Here is a 22586-nt window from a genome sequence, read left to right on the forward strand (position 1 = left end):
GGCTTCATAAAGTGAACAGGGCAGTATTCCCTCCTCCATTTTCAAAGACAGCTATTATTTCTTTAAAATTTCATGAAATTCAATAGTAAAACAACCTATGCCTAGAGTAATCTTTGTGGAAATATTTTTTTAATTATAAATTCCGATTTGTATAATACAGTAGTATATAGCTGTTAAGCTATATACTTAAGTCAGTTTTGCATTTGTCAAGAAACTTACTTCATCTAAGTTGTTGAATTTGTTAGCCTTAACAACATTGGTAATATTATTTTCCTATTATATTCTATATATCTCTGATTTTATTGAAAGTGCTAGCTCCACTTTATATTATTGTTATACTATTATACTCTGTAAATTTCCACTTTCTGTGAAAGTGATTATCTCGACTTTGATTCCCACACTGGTAATTTATGTCTTTTCTTGGTCAGTCTTAAATAGGGAGTTTTAAACCTTTTTTTTATAATATAGGTATTTGAAGACATACTTCACACCATACACGCCCTTGGGTCGTATCCAACAAATTTTGATATATTTTCATTCAGTCAAAAATATGTCCTTGTGGTAACACTTCTATAATCCATGTGCTGTTCACAATTGTATAATTTCTAATATTTCATACTTTCCTAGATGTCTATTTTTGATTTCTAATTTAATTCCACTATAGTCATATACTATATGAACTGTCAATCACTTGAAATTTATTGAGCTATTTTGTAATCCAATACATGGTCTACCATTGTGAATGTTCTATGTACACTTGAAGTTATTTTACAGTTACTGGGTATAGTTTTATAAATCTGAGTTAAGCCAACATGACAGCATTTTTCAAATTATGTATCTTTTTATTTGGGGGATAGGACTGTAACTGTCCTATCAATGACTCTAAATTATAGTTTAAAAAATCAGGCTGGCCGGGCGCGGTGGCTCAAGCCTGTAATCCCAGCACTTTGGGAGGCCGAGACGGGCGGATCACGAGGTCAGGAGATCGAAACCATCCTGGCTAACACGGTGAAACCCCGTCTCTATTAAGAAATACAAAAAACTAGCCGGGCGAGGTGGCGGGCGCCTGTAGTCCCAGCTACTCGGGAGGCTGAGGCCGGAGAATGGCGTGAACCCGGGAGGCGGAGCTTGCAGTGAGCTGAGATCCGGCCACTGCACTCCAGCCTGGGCGACAGAGCGAGACTCCGTCTCAAAAAAAAAAAAAAAAAAAAAAAAAAAAAAAAAAAAATCAGGCTATGATTGTGGATTTCTGTTTCTCTACTTAGCTCTGTGATCTTTTTCTTAACATACTTTGTTATTATTGGCATACAAATTAAGAAATGTTTTCTGATAAACTGACCCTTCAGCATTATGAAATATGCTTTTTTATATTTGGTAATACTTCTTGTCTTAAAGTTTTCTGTCTAGTAATATAATCATATCAACTTTCTCGCGCTTACTGTTTGCATGGAATATCACTTTCCATCTTTTTACTTTCAACCTGCATCTTGGTATTTCCACCTGACCCTCGTATAGGCAGTGTAGTTAGGCCTTGCTTTTTAATCAAGTCCGACAATCTTTGTCTTTTTTTTTTTTTTTTTGAGACGGAGTCTCGCTCTGTCACCCAGGCTGGAGTGCAGTGGCGCAATCTCGGCTCACTGCAAGCTCCGCCTCCTGGGTTCATGCCATTCTCCTGCCTTAGCCTCCCGAGTAGCTGGGACTACAGGCGCCCGCCATCTCCCCCGGCTAGTTTTTTTGTATTTTTTTTTAGTAGAGAAGGGGTTTCACCGTGTTAGCCGGGATGGTCTCGATCTCCTGACCTCGTGATCCGCCCGTCTCGGCCTCCCAAAGTGTTGGGATTACAGGCTTGAGCCACCGCGCCCGGCCCAATCTTTGTCTTTTAATTGGACTACTTAGACCAGTAATATCCAAAAGAAATGCAATGCAAGCACATGAATAAATTTTCAAAGATATTCTTCAGAGTAAGTTTAGGTACACAGCAAAGTGGAGAGGAAAGCAGAGAGATTTCCTTGCCTCCTGCCCCCAAATAGCCTCCCCTTTATCAACATCTCCCACCAGATGGCACATTGTTACAACTGATGAACCTACACTGACACATTATAATCACTCAAAGTCTGTAGTTACCTTGGGGTTCACTCCAAGTGTCTTACATTCTATGGGTTTGGAAAAATTTATGATATGTATCTATCATTATAGCATGCAGAATATTTTCATTGCCCTAAAATCCTCTGTACTCCACCAATTCATCCCTCCCTCAACTCGCAAATCCTTGCAACCACTGATTTTTACTGTTTCCATAATTTTGCTTTTTCCAGAATGTCATATAGTTGGAATCACATGGTATGTAGGATTTTCAAACTGGCTTCTTTTACTTAGTAATACGCACTGAAGGTTCTCCATGGCTTGATAGCTCATTTCCATTTAGTGCTGATTAACACTATACTGTTTGGATATACACCACAATTTATTTGGCCATTTACCTACTAAAGGACTTCTTGGTTGCTATGAAGTTCTGGCAATTATAAAGAAAAGTGCTATAAACATCCATGAGCTGCTTTCTGTGCAGACTAAGTTTTCAACTCCTTTAGGCAAGTACCAGGGAGCACAACTGCTGGATCATACAATAAAAGTATATTTGAGATGGAGTCTCACTCTCATTGCCCAGGTTGGAGTGCAATGGCGCAATCTTGGCTCACCACAACCTCCACCTCCTGGGTTCAAGCAATACTCCTGCCTCAGGCTCCTGGGTAGCTGGGATTACAGGTATGCACCACCACGCCTGGCTAATTTTGCATGTTTTAGTAGAGACAGGGTTTCTCCATGTTGGCCAGGCTGGTTTTGAACTCCCGACCTCAGGTGATCCGCCTGCCTCGGCTTCCCAAACTGTGGGATTACCGGCATGAGCCACTGCACCCGGCCATATAGTTTTCTAAACTGCCAAATTGTCTTCCAAAGTGGCTGTACCACTCTGCATTCCACCAAGCAGTAAGTGAGAGTTCCTGCTGCTCCACATCCTTGCCAGCATTTGGTGTTATCAATGTTCTGAAGTTCGGCCATTCTAGTATGTGTACATGTATTTAAATTATAAAATTTGACAAGTTTTGACATACATATACATCCATAAAACCACCATCACAATAATTTATATGTCCATCACCCTTGAGTTTTCTTGTGTCCCTCTGTCACCCCTCCAGCCTGTCCTTTCCCACTCTTAAACTCCTAGGAACCACGAATTTGCTTTAGATTAGTTTGCATTACCCAGAGTTTTATATAAATGGAATCATACAGGATGTACTCTTTTTCTCTCTCATCTTTTACACAACATAACTGTTTGGAGATTCATTCTTGCTATTGTGTTTATCAATAGCTCATTCTATATGGCTGTTTTTATATTCCACTGTACAGAAAAGCATATGATGCCAAAACAGGAATCTACTTATTAGTTCATCTGTTGATGAATGTGTTTCACATTTTGGTGATTACAAAAAAAATGGCTATGAACATTAACATGAGAGTTTTTTAATGAACAGATGCCTTCATTTCTCTTGGGTAAATACTTAGGAGACAAATAATCTGGATCATGAAGAAACTACCAAATTGTTTTCCAAAGTAGTTCTATGATTTTACATTCCCATCAGCAGTATTGTGAATATTATGATTCTTCCTCATTCTTCCCAAATCATGCTTTCCAAGATGGCACTCTTTTTAATCTTAGTCACTATTAATAGGTTTGTAATGTTATTTCACTGTAGTTTTAATTTTCATTTCCCTAATAACTAATGATGCTGATCAGCTTTTCCATGTGCTTACTTACCATCTGTGTATCTCTTGTGCATATTACCTGTTCAAATATTTTGGCCAATTCATTGAGTAGTCTGTTGCCTGACTGCTGAGTTTACATATACTGCATCTTTTAATATTCTAGATAGAAGTCCTTTATCAGCTATATGCTTTGTTATGATGTTCTTCCAGTCTATGGCTTGTCTTTTCATTCCCTAACAGTTTCTTTTGAAGGGTACAAGATTTTAATTCTGATGTCAAATTCCATTTTTTAACAGATTGTACTTTTAGGGTTATATCAAATACATTTCTGCTTAATCCAAAGTCACAAAGATTTTCTGTGTTTTTTTCTAGAGGTTTTATAATTTTTGGTTTTACATTTAAGTCATGATCCATCTGGAGTTAATGTTCATATGTAGTATGAGATACATATCCAAGATCTTTTTTTTTGCAGATGGATAGATCCAACTGCTATAGTAACCTTTGTTGAAGTCTACTCTTTTTCCCACTGAATTGACTTTGCACCTCTGTCAAAAACCAGTTATCCATAATTGTGTGAGTTAATTTCTGAACTCTCTGCTCTGTCTCACTGACCTATTTATCTTTATGTCATTATGATGCTATTTTTAATTACTGTAGCTTTGCAGTAATTCTTGAAAACAGGTAGTCATCAATGCTCCAATTTTTCCTCTATTGGCTTTTAGCTATACTTCTTTAAATCTTTTTAAATGAGATTACACTTAGAATTTTGAAATGCAACCTTAACAGAATCTTTTCATATTAAAGTTAACACTGCATCACTTCAGGTAAAATATAAGAATCTTACCACTGAAAAATTCCATTTACCTTCACTTTGTACTAACAGTTGTCATATAAAATCCATTTACATAATAAACCCCATAATACAAAGTTGTTGTTTACATAAAGTCTTTCAAAGAAATTGAGAGGAAAAGAGCCCTTTTAAAATTTATACACATATTAACCACTCCCAGTACTCCTCTTTATCTCCTGCAGAGCCAAGTTATCTAATGTCATTCCATTCAGTCTAAAGAAATTCTCTTTTTTTTTTTTTTCTCTTTAATACAAGGTATTGGTCTCCTGTTAAATGTCTTTTTCCTGGCTGTTTAGATTTGCTCTTCATTTCTAGTTTTCAATATTTTGACCACTATGTGTCTAAGTATGGTTCTTTTTATTTAGCCTACATGAGGAGTTTACCTGAGCTTCTTAGGAATGTAAGTTGATATATTTTATTCAAATTTTGTAAGTTCTCAGTCATTACTACCTCAAACAGATATATGTTTTTTCCCTCCACATTCTCACACTGAAGCTCAAATTATATGTCAGACTGCTTCATTGTCCATTAGGTATACTTTCTCCTCTCTGAAAGATTTAATCATTGTATTCATGTGTATTCAAGTTCACTAACATTTCTTCTTGTCTCCAATCTGCTATTAGTTCCAACCAGTGAATTAGTCCCAACTATTTCAAATACTGTATTTTTCAATTAGAATATTTCTACACGCTTTCTTCATAGTTTTTTATCTCTTAAACACTCCTCCATCATTCATTATTTCAATCTTTTCCTTTACAACTTAAAATACGTCCTTGTCTGCTAATTCTAACTCTAGGTCATTTTGGAATCTGTTCCTATTCAATGTGTCTTTATATTTCATGGGTTACTTTCCTGCTTCTTCACATTACTTGTAATTTCTGATGGTATGGTAGATATTATGGAAGATAGTAGCAAGAAAACTATATCATGTTGTCTTTCTTGGGGGTGTTATTTTGTTTTGAAAGGCAACTAAATTATTGGTTAATCCATCATCAGTTACTGGTTAGATTAACTGGTGAATCCTTCACTTCCTATCGGGTTTGGTTTTTTGTTTTTATCTCAGTCTTATAGATGGCACTTCCTATGGGGTGTGATCCTTTCTATTCAGGTCCAGGCTTTCTGTAGTCTAAATGGAGTGTTTGAAGTACCCTGCAAGGTGTCTGCATTCTGACTTCTCAGAACTCCAATGTTTCAGAGTACTATGCAACCTATGGAATCACTGTTTAGCCCCAGAGCAGACAATTTCTGACAGACCTGGCAAAGTCTCAACCTGCACACATGTAACCCAGTCATCATCCAAAACTCTGAATGAAGTGAATGACCATACTAAATTCTGCCCCCTGTTCTACCCCTAAACCCCTAGACAGCTCTCTTTTCTCCAGGACTTCCCCATAAATTCCAAATGACTGAGCATTTCTGACACCCACTCTTAGTCTCTTCAGCTCAGTGAGACCTGTATACTGAGCTCTCCACTTCTCTGTGGTTTACAGCAGTGAAACGGTCCAAGGCAGAAAGCCAGAGTGTTCATGATACTTACCTCACATGCTACCCTTCTCTCAAGGATGATCTTACACCGTCTGCTCATCACTTCCAAACAACAGTTGTTCCACATATTTTATTCAGTTACACAGTTTTTGGTTTTGTGGGGAGACCGAAAAAGGGGTCAAGGCTACTACTAGTTATTCTGTCATGAGCCCTAAATATTAGGAATTAATTTGGAATTAATTTCCCATTATCAATCACAGTATGCATTGTAAAAACAAAAAGAGAAACCGACAAGTTACACACTTAAGCCTATTTGTTCAATTACGTGTACATGGTACTTTGACTATCAAAATCATGGCCCAGTGATTTTGCTTTGTAATCACTACATAGCAAAATCAATGATAATGACCTGCTGACAAATTTATCTTCAAATCGTGACTATTATCTGTTAAGTCCTTACAATTTTTAGTTAACTGAATTGTCAGAGATGTGTGTTTTGTGTTTATGTGTGTCAAGATGTATGTATACATAAGCACAGCTACCTAAGGGAAATCAAAATGTCTTCTAGTCTTTTATGATCCTTTTATTGCCAAATATAATTCGTTCCTCAAGCAAATAATTCAAAGTTAAAATACAGAAAAAGGAACTTTAGTTTCAGGTAAATAATGTAAAATGTTGAGCTGTGAGGTAAATTCATTTGATAATAATAATCATCAAATTCAAAATTTTGCCCATTCAGATGAGAACACGTTAATTCAAGCAAAACAAAACAAAATACAAAAAAAAAAAAAAAAAAATTTGGCCCAACAGCCATAAAACTAAGGTCTAAAATTTGGTCTATATTGGTTTACTAACAGATCCTACAACCAACCAACATTATTTCAGATAAACAAATTTTTTTTAACTCTAACTTTGAAGATTAAAACAAATCATCTTAAATATGCAGGTAGACAACATAAAAGGATCAACTCTAAGAATTAAAATACTGTTTCAGCAAAAAATTAGTTAAAACCATTGCAACTATGTAGCTGAATTCTTTGGTTTTTACTTACAATGTGGGTTTTAGGGTTGTGGCATAAATACTTAAAGTAAAAATATTATATGACACACAAACACAAAAAATAAAAACAAAATAAAAATACCAGAGGGGCACATGAGGGGACTATAATGTGAGAATTACATTTGTGGTTCAAAAATGAAAAGCAATCAAACTTAAGAGTCACCAACTTCAGGTGGTTTTTTTTGTTTGTTTGTTTTCACTCAGCTCATACATACTCTAGTAAAATTTACTCTAAAATGTTTCAACACAGCATTTAAAAAGAAAGGCTTAAAAAAAAAAAAAAAAAAGGCTTTCCTAGTATAACAGAGTTAAATTTGAGTTTTAACATTCTGCCCCCTAAAATGGTAAATGACAGACTGCTAATAGAGTAACACTTACCTGTAACTACCATGCTGCTCATATTAGAGTTTGGACTACTGAGAACACTGCCTGAGAGCAGTTCGTCAGATCCTCTCTATAAAAACAAAAACAAGTTAGCATAAGATATCTTTAAATTTAAAAATATTAATCTAAAAGTCTTTCACTTAAACAAATGTCAAATGTTACACTACTGGGAACAGTGAAAAATGTTAATCCCTATAATAAAAAATTAACTTCATCCCTCTACTCTCCCATCTATCCCTCCCCCATTCTCACAAAGGCAACAATGTTCCCCCTCCCTTCTTTAAGTCCAAAAGGCAATAAATAGAAAAAGTGATTAGATTCTATAAGCAAAAGCTTTGGAAAGCTATCTCAAATTGTTTACAAACAAACCAAAGCCACACCAGCTAGACTTTCTCAGAAACGTTCTCTCTACATCCTCCATCCCAATGGTCCTTTATTCATGCAGATAACTCAGATTTTTATAAAATTAGAACTTCATTCTGGTGAGTTAGATATCAGTATCATCATCATTATTAAAATTAAGCAGGTATATACTTCAGTGGCTAGAACACTGAAAGCAAAGGCAAAATCTTTGGAATGAGAGATTTCTTTCTGCAAAAAAATAAGGTTATGTCTTAAAATAGAGAAAAGGTTATACATTCATCTGTTTGGGAACTGCACAGTTGTTTAAACCAGCCAGTGACATTTTAGCTATTTTGAAAATGTTATGTATTTACAAAAATATGAATGGACTAATATTTAAACTAACTAAAATCAACTGTTTTGCCTTGGCTATGTATATTTACATACATGGATATTAGTATTTAAATAGGTTAAATCAATACTGGCTGATTTAAACAACCAATCAGTACAAAGAAGTTAAATGCAACCATCAAAATGAAAAAAATGTGCAAAGGAGATAATGAATTATCAAAGCATTTCAGAAAGTCCAAAAAATCCAAATTTAACCATAAGCTTTATGCTAATTTGTATTTAAACTCATAATGAATAAACTGTATTACAACAAATATGAGAACGGTAAACAGATATCCATAGGTCATCTCCCTTAAATATTTTAAGAGCTTTCTACTTATTGGCATCAAATGCGCAGAGAAAAAAATCAAAAAATACAACCAGTTTCAAGTCACATTGATACCATATTTACACCAGGCTTAATTTCTTAACCAATTTCTAAACTAGATATGGAAGATTTGGCATGGCATAATTTTATAAGAACATGATGAGCAGAATTGTATACATTAGTGATTCTCACAGTGTAGTCCCTAAGATCTAATTGAATACTCTAGCGATTCTCAAAGTGTGGTGCCTAATCCTAAGATTAGACCTGGAAACTTACTGATAATACATGTTCTCAGGTCCAATCCCAGACCTACTGAATAAGAAATTCTGAGGGTGGGGTCCAAAAAGCCAGGTTTAAAAAAAAATCCTCAAGTGTTTCTCATGCATGCAAAAGTTTAAGAGCCACTGATACACATTATTGGTTCATTATCAACAATAGATGTTTCCTAGCTTTCTTCAAGTTTTCATGACAAGTAGAAAATATGGTATTAAGAAAGGATGCTCTGAAGCTCAACTTCCACTTACCAGTTAGGTTAACAGTATTTAATCACTCTAAGCCTCAAGTTCTTCATTTGTAAAATAGGGATAACATCCACATCACAGCCCTTAGGATTAAATGTGATAATACATGAACAGTGATTACCAGGCAAAGTGCCTGGCCCACATCAGTAGTGCTCACTATAATATTCCCAAGTGTCAACCAAGTACAACGTTCCCACATATTTACTGACTCAGTAAGTGAATTAACGTTATTATTAACAGTTACATATTTTTTGGCCTTTGTTCTTAGACCAAAAAAAACTGAAGGTCAAGTTACTCCGTATACAAAATCAAGGTTGGCCCGCCACCACAGGATAGAGAGATAAAGCCAGCCCTTCCATAAACCCACAGAAGTCCAGATTAGATATTTTAAAAGTAAAAAACAAACAAAAACAAAACTGAAACGATCCTTAATGTTTACTAACCTGAACAAAATTCCTAATCAATTAAAATATTGTCAATGCCTTATTTGTTCCTTAGTTCACAAAAATACTTTAACTCTCCTAGTTTTCAAAAATATACCTGACCTCTTTTCAAATGCATTATTATCAGCTTATTCTTTAGATGTCTATTTGTGAATTCAAATCCTTCCATACACCTACAGTATACCACTGCAAAACTTGTGATTATAGTGGATCACAGGTAATTTTGGAAGATGATAGGTGGGGAATCTTGGGCCTACTCAAGTATAAAAGAAAGCCTCTAACATTGACTTGTGGTGTGCTATGAAGGATACTCTTCCTCCTTCCTGCAATGCATCTTTTTGCATGGAAAAGTCTTTCCATTTTAAGTTTGTATTTATGACCTTTTTTCTTCCTCAAATGGTTTCATACCTGCTGTTAAGAGAGCAGATTTAACAGCCTTCATTACTGAGAATAATGTCAAATTATTTGCAATTTTGAGATTTTACAAAAATTACTGGAGTATTTTTACAAATTACATTTTTATTTAAAAAAGCAATTATGCCTGTCTTTGCCAATAAGCAAAAAAGCTTACCACTATTATGCCCAAAAGTAGTGATTCAGCACTACTGATAAATGTTAACATTACCACATTAACTGATAGAATAATTTCACCTGAATTATTTCAGTCTGATCATTTAACTTAGAATGTATATGGAATAAATGATCAATGGGTAGTGACTGACGACTGCCCCACATTAATGACTGCTGAAACAAATCAAATTAGTGGTTCTTAGAATCAAAATACCTACGAAAGAATATGTGCTCTTTAAATTTTTTAATTCATCTAAGAATGATGTCAATTTTAGATTCAACTAAAAGAAATTAAATGTTAAGACTAGCGTAATACTTATTAAATCTGACCATAGAAACTTTTCTTCCTGTGTAATATCAATGATCATTTCAAGAGAAACTAACATCCCACAGAAATAAGAAAATGCAAAAATAGGAAGATACACTCTACACGTCAGAGAAAGAAATGACTAAAAAAAAAAAAAAAAATGCAAAAGTACAGATTAAAGGCCATTCACTCATTTCAATGTTACAAATTTCTTGTTTTTTCTTTTCATGGTTATTAGATACTCTGTTTATCATAATAGTCCAGTCCAACTATTAATACCATGTATCACTTCCAGGTGGAAGAGCTGCCAGGTCTGCCAAGAAGGCAACCAAGGACTGAAGGCTGAGAGTGACAACAGTCTCTGGGCTCTGCTATGGTTTGGGACTGAGAGCTAACCAAACATTTTCTCCTCTGGAGATGTCAGCCTGGGGAACCATGAGAGAAAGACACAGGGCAAGGACACAAATAATAAGTTCCTGAGGAAAAACAGATTCTCAGAGAGGAAGAAAGGTACGTACCTAGGTGAATATTCCTGGTCTCCTTAAACAGAAGTGCCACAAAGATGATGAAGAGGTGGACTGAATACCACCTACCTATTAAAGGCTTGCAAAAGCCCTGACTCATGCAACAAATAAAAATAGAGAAGACAATGGTATAATGAAGAGGATCTGTAAAATTAAAAGCTAACTTTTTTTTTAAAAAAAGACAACGAAATAGAAAACTACAGGGAAAACATTTTTTAAAAACAAGGAGAGCACAATCACGTATCAACAGATCACATAGCCAAGAACAAAAGCCTAGGGATTAGTGAAGCAACAATATCAAAGAAACTTGGCCCAGTGAATAATCTTATGGAGCAGACTCATATCACTTTCTTATACCAGCAGGACTTTTGCTATGACAGAAAAAGAAACAAAAAAAACCTTCTAGTGTATTTATGCCACTATGTTCTGCATTTTGTTATGATAGTTTTTTCAGCCTTGACTTTTTGATATACACACCTGTAATATGAAAAAGTCACTACAGAGATTTCAATTTGACTATCTTAATAAGGGCAAAAAAATGAAACCAGATCCCTACCAAATACAATACACAAAAATAATTTTGATAGAGATAAACATAAAAAGCAAATTTTTGAAAAATTTCAGAAGAAAATACCTTTATGAACTCTTACTATGTAAGGATTTTTAAATTAAGATACAAGAAAACTGAATATGAAAGAACATACTGATAAATTCTACCTTAAAATCTCTTTATAAGGAACAGTATCATAGCAACAGTTGAGGAGCTAAAAACTGTTATTAGAGATTGCCTTCAAGACTTCCAACAATCAACATGGAAGATGTCCGACAAGAGCAAAGGAAAATTTGGAATGTGTAAAGAATGGGATCATATAAATGATTTTTATCTAAGATGCAAAGGGAATCTGTGGTCACATTAAAACTCTATGCATTAAGAATTTGTATTAATCTGCAACAATAAGCACTGGGAACTAGTGGCAGGGGAAGGGAGAAAGGATTGTAAATCTAACTGCTGGTTACTGAGCTCACTATCTGGCTGACAGGATCACTTGTATTGCAAACTTCAGCTTCATGCCATATACCCATGTAATAAACCTGCACATGTAACCCTGAATCTAAAGTAAAGTTGAAATTATTTAAAAGAAAGAAAGAGAGAGAGAGAGAGAGAGAGAGACAGAGAGAGAGAGAGAGAGAGAGAAAGAAAGAGAGAGAGAGAGAGAAAGAAAGAGAGAGAGAGAGGAAGGAAGGAAGGAAGGAAGGAAGGAAGGAAGGAAGGAAGGAAGGAAGGAAGGAAGGAAGGAAGGAAGGAAGGAAGGAAGGAAGGAGAGAAAGAGTGAGTCAAGACAAGACAGCATAAAGAAGTGACAAGGCAAGCTACAAACTGGGAAAAGACACCAGCAACACAAATAACCAAAAAACAATCGGTAACCGTAAAAGACACACCTTTTTTTTTTTTTTCAGACAAGGTCTTGCTCTGTCACCAAGCTAGAGTGCAACGGAACAATCATAGTTCACTGCAGCCTCAAACTCCTGGGCCCCACAAGCAATCCTCCTCCCTCAGCCTCCCAAATAGCTGAGATTACAGACGCAAGCCACTGCCTCCGGCAATTTTTTAAAACTACAAAATCATTTAAATAATAAACTCATATTTTGATCAAGCAAAAAACACAAATAGGCATTTCACAGAATTTCACAAAAGAGAAACATCCACGGCCATAAATGTGGGGGAAAAAAAGACGTAAGACCTCATAAATAATCAGGGAAAGACAAAGGAAGACCAGAGAAAATACTACACACCAAATTGGTAAAAATTAAGAAATTACTTAGCCAAGTGCTGGTGGGGATCTGAAACAGCAAGAACTCCTACGCACTACTGGTGAGAACATAAATAGGAACAATACACTGGAAAATAATCTAGTGCTATCTCGTAAAGTTTATTTTACACACTAGCAATATGTATCTATACCTTTAAATATACACTCTCATAAACGCTTGCATAAATGTACCAGGAAACAAGTACAAAAAAGTTCACAGCAGTATTGTTCTTAAAGTCAAAATCTTTTTTTTTTTTTTTTTTTTTTTTTTTGAGACGGAGTCTCAGTCTGTCGCCCAGGCTGGAGTGCAATGGCGCAGTCTCAGCTCACTGCAACCTCCACCTCCCAGGTTCAAGCGATTCTCCGGCCTCAGTCTCCTGAGTAGCTGGGACTACAGGCGCACACCACCACACCTGGCTAATTTTTGTATTTTTAGTAAAGATGGGGTTTCACTATGTTGGCCACACTGGTCTCGAACTCCTGACCTTGTGATCCACCCGCCCTGGCCTCCCAAAGTGCTGTGATTACAGGCGTGAGCCACCATGCCTGGCGTAAGTCAAAATCTTTAAATATTCAAATGTCCATCAACCCAAATGTCCAATAAAAGAGATAAAATGGGTATTTTCACAAAAGAGTATACCACAGCAATGATTATTATAAAACTATCCAAAAAATACAGCTATTTATTAGAATAATTATTGAATTAAAACACAAGACATGGAAAACATTATATGGGCATACCATTTCCATAAACTAAAAATATATATATATATATATTTGTCATTTACATGAAAAATCCACATTGAAAAAATAAGGCAAAAGTTGTGGCAGCCACCTACCCATGACAGGGTAAGAAGGGGGATTAAAAAGCAATATTGGGCTGGGCACAGTGGCTCACACCTGTAATCCCAGCACTTTGGGAGGCCGACGCGGGCGTATAATGAGGTCAGGAGATAGAGACCATCCTGGCTAACATGCTGAAACCCCGCCTCTACTAAATATACAAAAAATTAGGCGGGTGTGGTGGTGGGCGCCTGTAGTCCCAGCTATGCAGGAGGCTGAGGCAGGAGAATGGTGTGAACCAGGGAGGCGGAGCTTGCAATGAGCTGAGATAGCATCACTGCACTCCAGCCTGGGTGACAGAACTAGACTCTTTCTCAAAAAAAAAAAAAAAAAAAAGCAATATTGCTGCATATGGAATATACAACAGTATTGGTAGCATTCAAGTTTTTTATTTGAGTGGCAGGTTCATGATGTTCGTTTTCTTACATTTCACAACATTCTCACAAATAAACTTTGATTAATATAACAAAAAAGATTCTAGGGAGAAAACTATAAGGATAAGGTGATCAGGTATTTTATCACCCAAAATGGGATACATTTGTGAGAGGACAATTACACCTGAAAACAGATGTAAACCACAACAATAAGAAACCTGACAAAGAAAGAATTACAATCAGAAAGTTTAAATAAGGCACTTAAGTAAAACCAGGCATGTTATAATAATCCTTTTCACCAAAATTTAATAAGTACAAAGTCTTTATTAACAAGTGGAAATAGTAAAGAATGATCAAACCATAATCAAAATGGTAGATTAAGATGATCACATTATTTTATAAACAATGTACACAAAAAATAAGAAAAAGGATAATTTAAGGAACTTAAGACATTACATAGATAGCCAATATTATCACCTACAAAAAAGATAAGATGCTCTTTTAAAGACTTTACAAATGATTTTTAATACATGGCATACTGAATTACACTTCCCACAAATAAAGCTATCCCTAAGTTATGGTTGTTTTGCTAGCTAATCTTCACTGATCAGGACATAACGTGTAGAGCTAGTATTCTGGTCTTCTTTTCTATGTAATAAGACATTTTTAAAAATCGCATTTATTGCATATTTTAATACAGGCATATATACCATAGGAGGAATCATGTACTATAATCTTTCTCTCCAGAGAACCCCACTGACATTTTCTACATTAAAAACATTCAAACATTTACTGAGAAAATTAAAAAAAAAAAAAAAATATAAAGAAGTTCTCATTTACTTTCATTAATTATCCTGAATTTTCATACAATTCTTTTCCTCAAACTTACATATATACATGGTTTTGTCTTTGAGATGGAATCTCAGTCTGTTGCCCAGGCTGGAGTGCAGTGGTACGATCTCGGCTCACTGCAACCTCCATCTCCCAGGTTCAAGCGATTTTTCCGCCTCAGCCTCCCGAGTAGCTGGGACTACAGGCGCGCGCCCCACAAAGGGCTAATTTCTGTATTTTTAGTAGAGACGGGGTTTCACCACATTGGCCAGGCAGGTCTCAAGCTCCTGATCTTGTTATCTGCCCACCTTGGCCTCCCAAAGTGCTGGAATTACAGGCTTGAGTCACCGCGTTTTTCACAATTCATACACACACAGACACACCCCCCCCCCATACAAGCTGCTTAGCACTGTTCTCTTTTCATTTAACAGCTCAGAGATTTAAAAAAAAGAATGATTACTACAATACATTAGCAAATAAATGTTATTAAACTCTTTGCTTTTGCGACAATACTAACAACAAAAAGGAACTCATACTGGTTATATTGGAGGTTTTAGGGTACCAACTCATCAGAAAACTTAAAAAGTCAAAATCTCTCCTGCTTTCCTTATAAAAAGGGTACTTACATATGACCAAAGAGTTGATGGGTAAAATTCTTAAGAATTCTAATATACGCAGAAAAAAAGAATAGCACCACTTTCGCAACACCTAATAAAAGTATGCAATCATTAGCTACTAAAAACTATCAGGTAAAAGGATGATGCACTCTGTAACAGATGCATCAAGTTGACACCTGAACCTACTGATAAATGTTAACATTATGAAGAGGTAACATGACGTTCTGATCCTCTTAGTGAGATACAACAGGAATTACATAGAGTACATCTGCAAAATACTCTTGATAAAAATTAAACCAGAGTCTGATCAACCCCCCGTATTTCAGGTAAACTTGTTTACATGAGGAACATATGAAATGATAACATGGAGGTATAATAAGCAGAATCCATAAAGTGGAAATTGTACAGATGACTCAGTTTATCTAACAACAACAACAGAGAAAAGGTAAGAAAAATAATGAAAAAAAAGTATTTTGAATACTGGAGATTAGATGACATTAGTAAATTATTTTAAACTTTATAACAGTACCAATGTCACATTTAAAAGAGAAATTATATCTGCTAGAGGCACATTCTGTTATAGCTGCAGATGAAATGAAATATGAGATTTGCATAAATACTATCCAACATAAAAAAAAGAGTGTATTATATACCATTCCCTCTACTTTTGTGTAGCTTAAAACCTTTAAGTTTATAATAAAAAGAGAACTCTAAAAGTAAAACAAACAAACAAACAAAAAAAAAAAACACTGCCAAAGCTATCAGCTGATTACCTTTAACCTTGAATGTATTTTAAAACAAGAAAATAAAGGGGTTCAGGATCAACTTAAAGTGAACCCTTTCACTGCCCTCAACAAAAAAGAAAACAAATAAAAAGGTTGGTTCTTTGAAAAGACCAGTAAAATAAATTCTATGACAAAACAAATCAAGAAATAGAAGAAAACATAGGTGCTTGATATTAGTAACAAAAGAGAGAATTCAAAAATGTTATACAATTCTGAGAAATTTGAAGCTCTCAATAAAAGTTTTCAAGGTATGTACTCAATAAACCAATACTTTTAGAAAAACTGAAGTATTAGTCCAAGTATCCTTGTTCCCTCAACCCTTACATATAAGCTGTTTAAAATCCTTTTAACATATTTTCTGCATTAAGCATGTCTCTTAGAAAGTGGAAAATTCTCCAAAGAAATGTTATAGTTCTCTGCCTTTCAGCTAAAAAAAATTGCCATTTTATTTTGATAATGCAACTATAATGTTCTCCCAATTAACTACTAAATTTAAGGCAAGTATAAATAAGACCCAAAAAGTCTTCACAGAACTTAGCCAAATGATCTTAAAATAAATGCAGCGAAGAAAACACCAAGACAATTTTGAAAACCAAAGTTTTGACACTCGCTGTACAAGATTCCAAAACTTAATGCTGATGCCATAGTAATTAAGACACTGTTGTACTGCTACCACACATAGCACAGAAACAGTTCTATGAATATATGGAAACCTGAAGGGCTAATAAAGCAGATCACTGGATAAAAGCTGAACTATTCAATCAAGTAGGTACTAAACTTGCTATCCCTATAGAAAAAATAATTAAACCTGTACCATATGTTACACAAAGAATACATTCCAGGTAGATTAAGGCCCTAAATGTGAAAATCAAAATTTTAAAACTTTCAAAATAAAATACACAAGCCTGTATGTAAGGACTTAGGTTAAATATTTTTTTAAAGAAAAACATAAATGTTACATTAAAATTTACAACTTCTATTCATCAGTGTAAAAAAAACAGGTCAGAGAGAGGAAGGAGTTATCTGTAGGACATATAACTAACAAAACAGGCCAGGCACAGTGACTCACGCCTGTAATCCCAGCATTTTAGGAGGCCAATGAGGGAGAACTGCTTGAGCCTAGGAGTTCGCAACCAACCTGGGTAATACAGTGAGACTCCATCTCTACAAAAAAATTGAAAAATTAGCTGGGCATAGTGGTGTATTCCTGTAGTTCCAGCTACTCAGGAAACAAAGGCGGGAGGATTGCTAGAGCCTGGGATGTCAAGACTGCACTGACTGTGACTGTGCCACTGCACTCCAGCCTGGGTGACGTAGTGAGACCCCTTCTCTCAAACAAAAACAAAACAAAAAAAACTAACAAAACAATTAAGTGTGCAGAGTATATAAAACCTCCTAGGAATCCAATTTTTTTTTTTGGCGGGGGGACAGAGTCTTGCTCTGTCGCCCAGGTTGGAGTGCAATGGATTGCGGCTCACTGCAACCTCCACCTCCTGGGTTCAAGCAATTCTCCTGCCTCAGCCTCCCAAGTAACTGGGATTACAGACACCCACCACGACACCCAGCTAATCTTCTGCATTTTTAGTAGAGACGGGATTTTGCCATGTTGGCTAGGCTGGTCTAGAACTCCTGACCTCAAATGATCCACCCGCCTCGGTCTCCCAAAGTGTTGGGATTATAGGCGTGAGCCACCATGCCGAGCAGGAATCAATTTTAAAAACAGATAAAACTACAGTCAAAAAGAAAATGAACAAACTATAAACAGGCATTTCACAGAGAAGAAATATCAATGGCCAATAAACTAATAAAATGTATCATTAAAATAAAGCATTAATAGGGAATGCAAATTAAAACCACAAGATATCCTTCCCATGTACATTTGATCGGCAAAATTAAAAAGTCCAACAATGCCGATTTTCAAAGAATGTACAGAAACAAGAATCTACATCCAGCACTAACAGTGTAATTAGTATAATCACCTATGAAAGCAATATGCTAATATTCAATCGACTTGAAAACAGACACAATCTATGAGAAACTCTAATATTAACACGTTAGAATATGCATATAAATGCTTACAGCAGCAGTTTGTAATGGAAAAAAATTTAAAATATTTGACAAATCAATCTCGACAAATATTAACTCATTTGTCAACAAGATAATGATATATTCATATAACATATACTATATGGCAATGAAAATTAGAGGTATGCATATAAACTTAAAAAACAAAAATAACACTGAACAAAAAGAGCAAATTACAGAATACATATAGCATGATAGTACATCTATAGTTTAAACATGCAAAACAAAACCATGTATTACTTAAGATAAAAATATATAAACGTAGTAAATGAGAAAATGATGCGAATGGTAAACATCAAATTTAGTATAGTAATCACCTGGAGGAGAGAAGTATGGGTCAACTATATGCAGGGTATTATGAACTGAATGCTTATGTTTCCCCGAAAATCACATGCTGAAGCCCTAACCCCAAATGTGATGCAATTTAGAAATAGGGTCTTTAGGAGTTAACTGGAGGATTTCATGAGATCACGAGAGCAGGGCCTTCATATTAATTAATGCCTTTATGAGAAGAAACACAAGAGAGCTTGTGCCACCCACTCCCCCAAAGTGTGCTGACAAAGAAAAGGTCATGTGAGGCACACAAAGTAAAATGATGGCCTCGCTTCAAGAGAAGTGGCCTCAGAAGGAAAGTTGCCTTGCTGGTACCTTGATCTTGGACTTCCCAGTTTCCAGAACTGTGAGAAAAAGAATTTCTCTTTTTTAAGTCACTCAGTCTATGGTATTTTGTTATGGAAGAATGAGTGATGACACAGGGGGCTTCAAATCAACTTTTGTGTACCACAATGGAATGCTATGTAGCCTTAAAAACGGAGGAAATCTTGTCACATGCTACAACACGGATGGACCTTGAGAACATTGTTAAGTGAATGTAAACCAGTCACAAAAGGACAAACACAACCTGAGCATTCCTAATCTGAAAATCTAAAATCCAAAATGCTCCACTAAGCACTTCCTTTGAGCATCACGTGTAAGTGCTCAAAAAGTTTCAGGTGTGGTGGCTCAGGCCTGTAATCCCAGAACTTTGGAAGGCCAAGGCAGGCGGATCACGAGGTCAGGAGATAGAGACCATGCTGGCTACAGTGAAACCCCATCTCTACTAAAAGAAAAACAAAAAACAAAAAAATTAGCCGGGCGTGGTGGCAGCCGCCTATAGTCCCAGCTACTCGATGGAGGCTGAGACAGGAGAATGGCGTGAACCTGGGGGGTGGAGCTTGCAGTGAGCCGAGATTGCACCACTGCACTCCAGCCTGGGCGACAGAGCAAGACTCCGTCTCAAAAACTAAACTGAACTGAACTGAACTGAACTGAACTAAACTAAACTAAACAAAATAAAAAGTTTCACATTTTGTAGCATTCAGACTTTGGATTTTCAGATTAGGGATGCTTAACCTATATTGTATAATTCCACTTATATGAGGTATTTAAAGTAGTCAAATTCATAGACACAGGAAACAGAAAGCTGGTTACCAGGGCAAGGACAAAAGGGAGAGTTTTAAAATCAGTATAGAGTCTCAGTTCTCCAAAATGAAAAAAGTTCTGGAGATGGGTTTCACAATGTAGCATTATTAAGTACGTATAAGAATAACTGAACAGCCGGGCGCGGTGGCTCAAGCCTGTAATCCCAGCACTTTGGGAGGCCGAGATGGGCGGATCACGAGGTCAGGAGATCGAGACCATCCTGGCTAACACGGTGAAACCCCGTCTCTACTAAGAAATACAAAAAATAGCCGGGCGAGGTGGCAGCGCCTGTAGCCCCAGCTACTTGGGAGGCTGAGGCCGGAGAATGGCGTGAACCCGGGAGGCGGAGCTTGCAGTGAGCTGAGATCCGGCTACTGCACTCCAGCCTGGGCTACAGAGCGAGACTCCGTCTCAAAAAAAATAAAAATAAAAAAAAAAAAAAAAAAAAAGAATAACTGAACAATTTAAGTGTACACTTAAAAATGGTTAAGACGGTAAATTTTATGTTTTTTTTGCAATTAAAAAGATTTATATCAAGTTATGCTAAGTTTTTTAAAGAAACAAGAAAATGTCAGTGTTTAATCAATTAAGCAATATTAATAACTGAATATTAATAACTATCATAAAATACTTAAAATGTGGAATATAGACAAAATATATAAAGAATTATGAAAAACGAATCCCATCAACCTGAAGAGAACTACTCTATTTTGGTATACTGCCCTCCAGTTTTTGGGGACACATACAAATTGTATGCATTTGTCAAAGTTATTTTTAATCCTACTTTTCACACATATGAAAAACATTTAGAAAACATTTGTAATGTTTATGAACAGATTCATTTCCTTATCACTGAACATTTGTTATTTCTAAATATTTAAATAATGTTGTAATCAGCATATTAAAAATATACTTATCTGATCATTTTTTTCTGAGTTACTAGACATAAAATACTGGGAAAAGAATATGATGGCTCACGCCTGTAATCCAGCACTTTGGGAGGCCGAGATGGGTGGATCACACAAGGTCAGAAGATCGAGACCATCCTGGCTAACATGGTGAAACCCTGTCTCTACTAAAAATACAAAAAATTAGCCGGGCGTGGTGGCGGGCGCCTGTAGTCCCAGCTACTCTGGAGGCTGAGGCAGGAGAATGGCGTGAACCCGGGAGGCGAAGCTTGCAGTGAGCAGAGATTGCGCCACAGCACTCCATCCTGGGCGACACAGCAAGACTCCGTCTCAAAAAAAAAAAAAAAAGAGTATGAAACAAAGCATTCTTTTCTAAAGCACTACTTCTACATTAGAAGTGTCCGTTTCAGCCTAGATTTTTTAAAGTGGTATTTTGGTATTTAAACCCACATATATTTGAATTGTACATAAGAGAGAAAGATTATAAACAGCTCCTACCAATATTATTGTCTTATTTAATCTTCACAACAATCGTGCAAGTTAGGAATTATCCTCAATATTACAAACTAAGAAAGGGAAATTCAGAGAATAAAAGGCTTGTTCATTATCACTTAAGTACAACAGGGGCTCAAACCCAATCAATTGGGTTTAATCAATTAAGCAATATTAATGCAACAATGCAAAGTATTTCCGAGGTGGGTGGATCACGAGGTCAGGAGATCAAGACCATCCTGGCTAACACTGTGAAATCCTGTCTCTACTAAAAATACAAAAAATTAGCCAGGCATGGCAGCAGGCACCTGTAGTCCCAGTTACTTGGGGGGTTGAGGCAGGAGAATGGCATGAACCCGGGAGGCGGAGGTTGCAGTGAGCCGAGATTGCACCACTGCACTCCAGCCTGGGCGACAGAGCAAGACTCCGTTTCAAAACAAACACAAAAAACCACCTTATTAATTCAATCAAACCAAAGCCTACCAAGAGATTACATATATACCACTCCTTTTTACAATAGTTGAACTATTAAGACAAAGAACTGGAAATGGGTGTAGTAGATGTTTGCTACAATTTGAGTAAGTGAAGGAAGAGTTTGCTTAAAACAAATAGCAAACACTATGTCTTACCTGAAACCCTGCTAATAGCTTGCCTAGACAACTATCTGTATCAAACAGCAATCTTTTTGAGAAGTTAAGGAAAGTGGAACTATGTTTATTGGAGTTCAACACTTACAAAACCTAACTCTTCCTCAAAGTTCATCACAGATAAAGATTAGAAGTCTTAAAATGGCCCACAAATATTTAATCAACAGCGTGGCTTGAAAGCAAGCTAGTAAAAAAACGAAACGCTACTACAACAGTAGCTATGAAAACATATATAACAATACTCACAGAGAGTCAAGTTTATTTAAACATAAATACAGATAGGAGAAAGCAGGTCCAATTTTCAAAGATCCTCACTGCAAATTCTTTGCATTCAAAGCTCTCCATATGACTGTCAAAAACTACTCTTTAAATTGTCTTCTGCTACTCTAACCCAACCTACATTCCAAAAAACTACTTCCTTCCTCAACATGTCCCAATTTTCCTCATCATTACCTGTTTTTGTAGCTTCAAAAGTGAACAAAAACAATGCCACTCTTTCCTGCAACCAGACAAGAAAATTCTACCTTTAAAGGTTCTAAGGAACCCTTCACAGAACCTTTCCACTCTATTAACATATAGCCTAATTTTGTGTCTTACTCTTTTTTTTTTTTTTTTGCCTTCTTTTGGATTATACATCTTTAATTTCAGTCAACCCCACTCCCCAATTCTTTGGGTTCTATCTCTATTGTGTTCACCACCCTTAGGATTTCAAAACGCAAGCTTATCTGATTCACTCTGGCACTGTCCAAAAGAAATGTAGTATGAA

At 36.0% G+C, this 22586-nt stretch overlaps 1 protein-coding gene across 5 annotated transcripts in view; it reads right to left on the minus strand.

Annotated features, from left to right (window-relative positions):
• LOC105485441 (polypyrimidine tract binding protein 2) overlaps positions 1 to 22586 on the minus strand; it is a 93247-nt gene that overhangs the window by 54963 nt on the left and 15698 nt on the right. For all 5 annotated transcript variants that reach the window (XM_011747794.2, XM_011747797.3, XM_011747796.3 and 2 more), the window contains exon 3: positions 7536 to 7611. In XM_011747794.2, the coding sequence (XP_011746096.1) occupies positions 7536 to 7611 (76 nt within the window). The remainder of the gene's footprint in view (positions 1 to 7535; positions 7612 to 22586) is intronic.

This window comes from Macaca nemestrina, chromosome 1 (assembly GCF_043159975.1).
Source record: "Macaca nemestrina isolate mMacNem1 chromosome 1, mMacNem.hap1, whole genome shotgun sequence".
NCBI classification, from domain to species: Eukaryota; Metazoa; Chordata; class Mammalia; order Primates; family Cercopithecidae; genus Macaca; species Macaca nemestrina.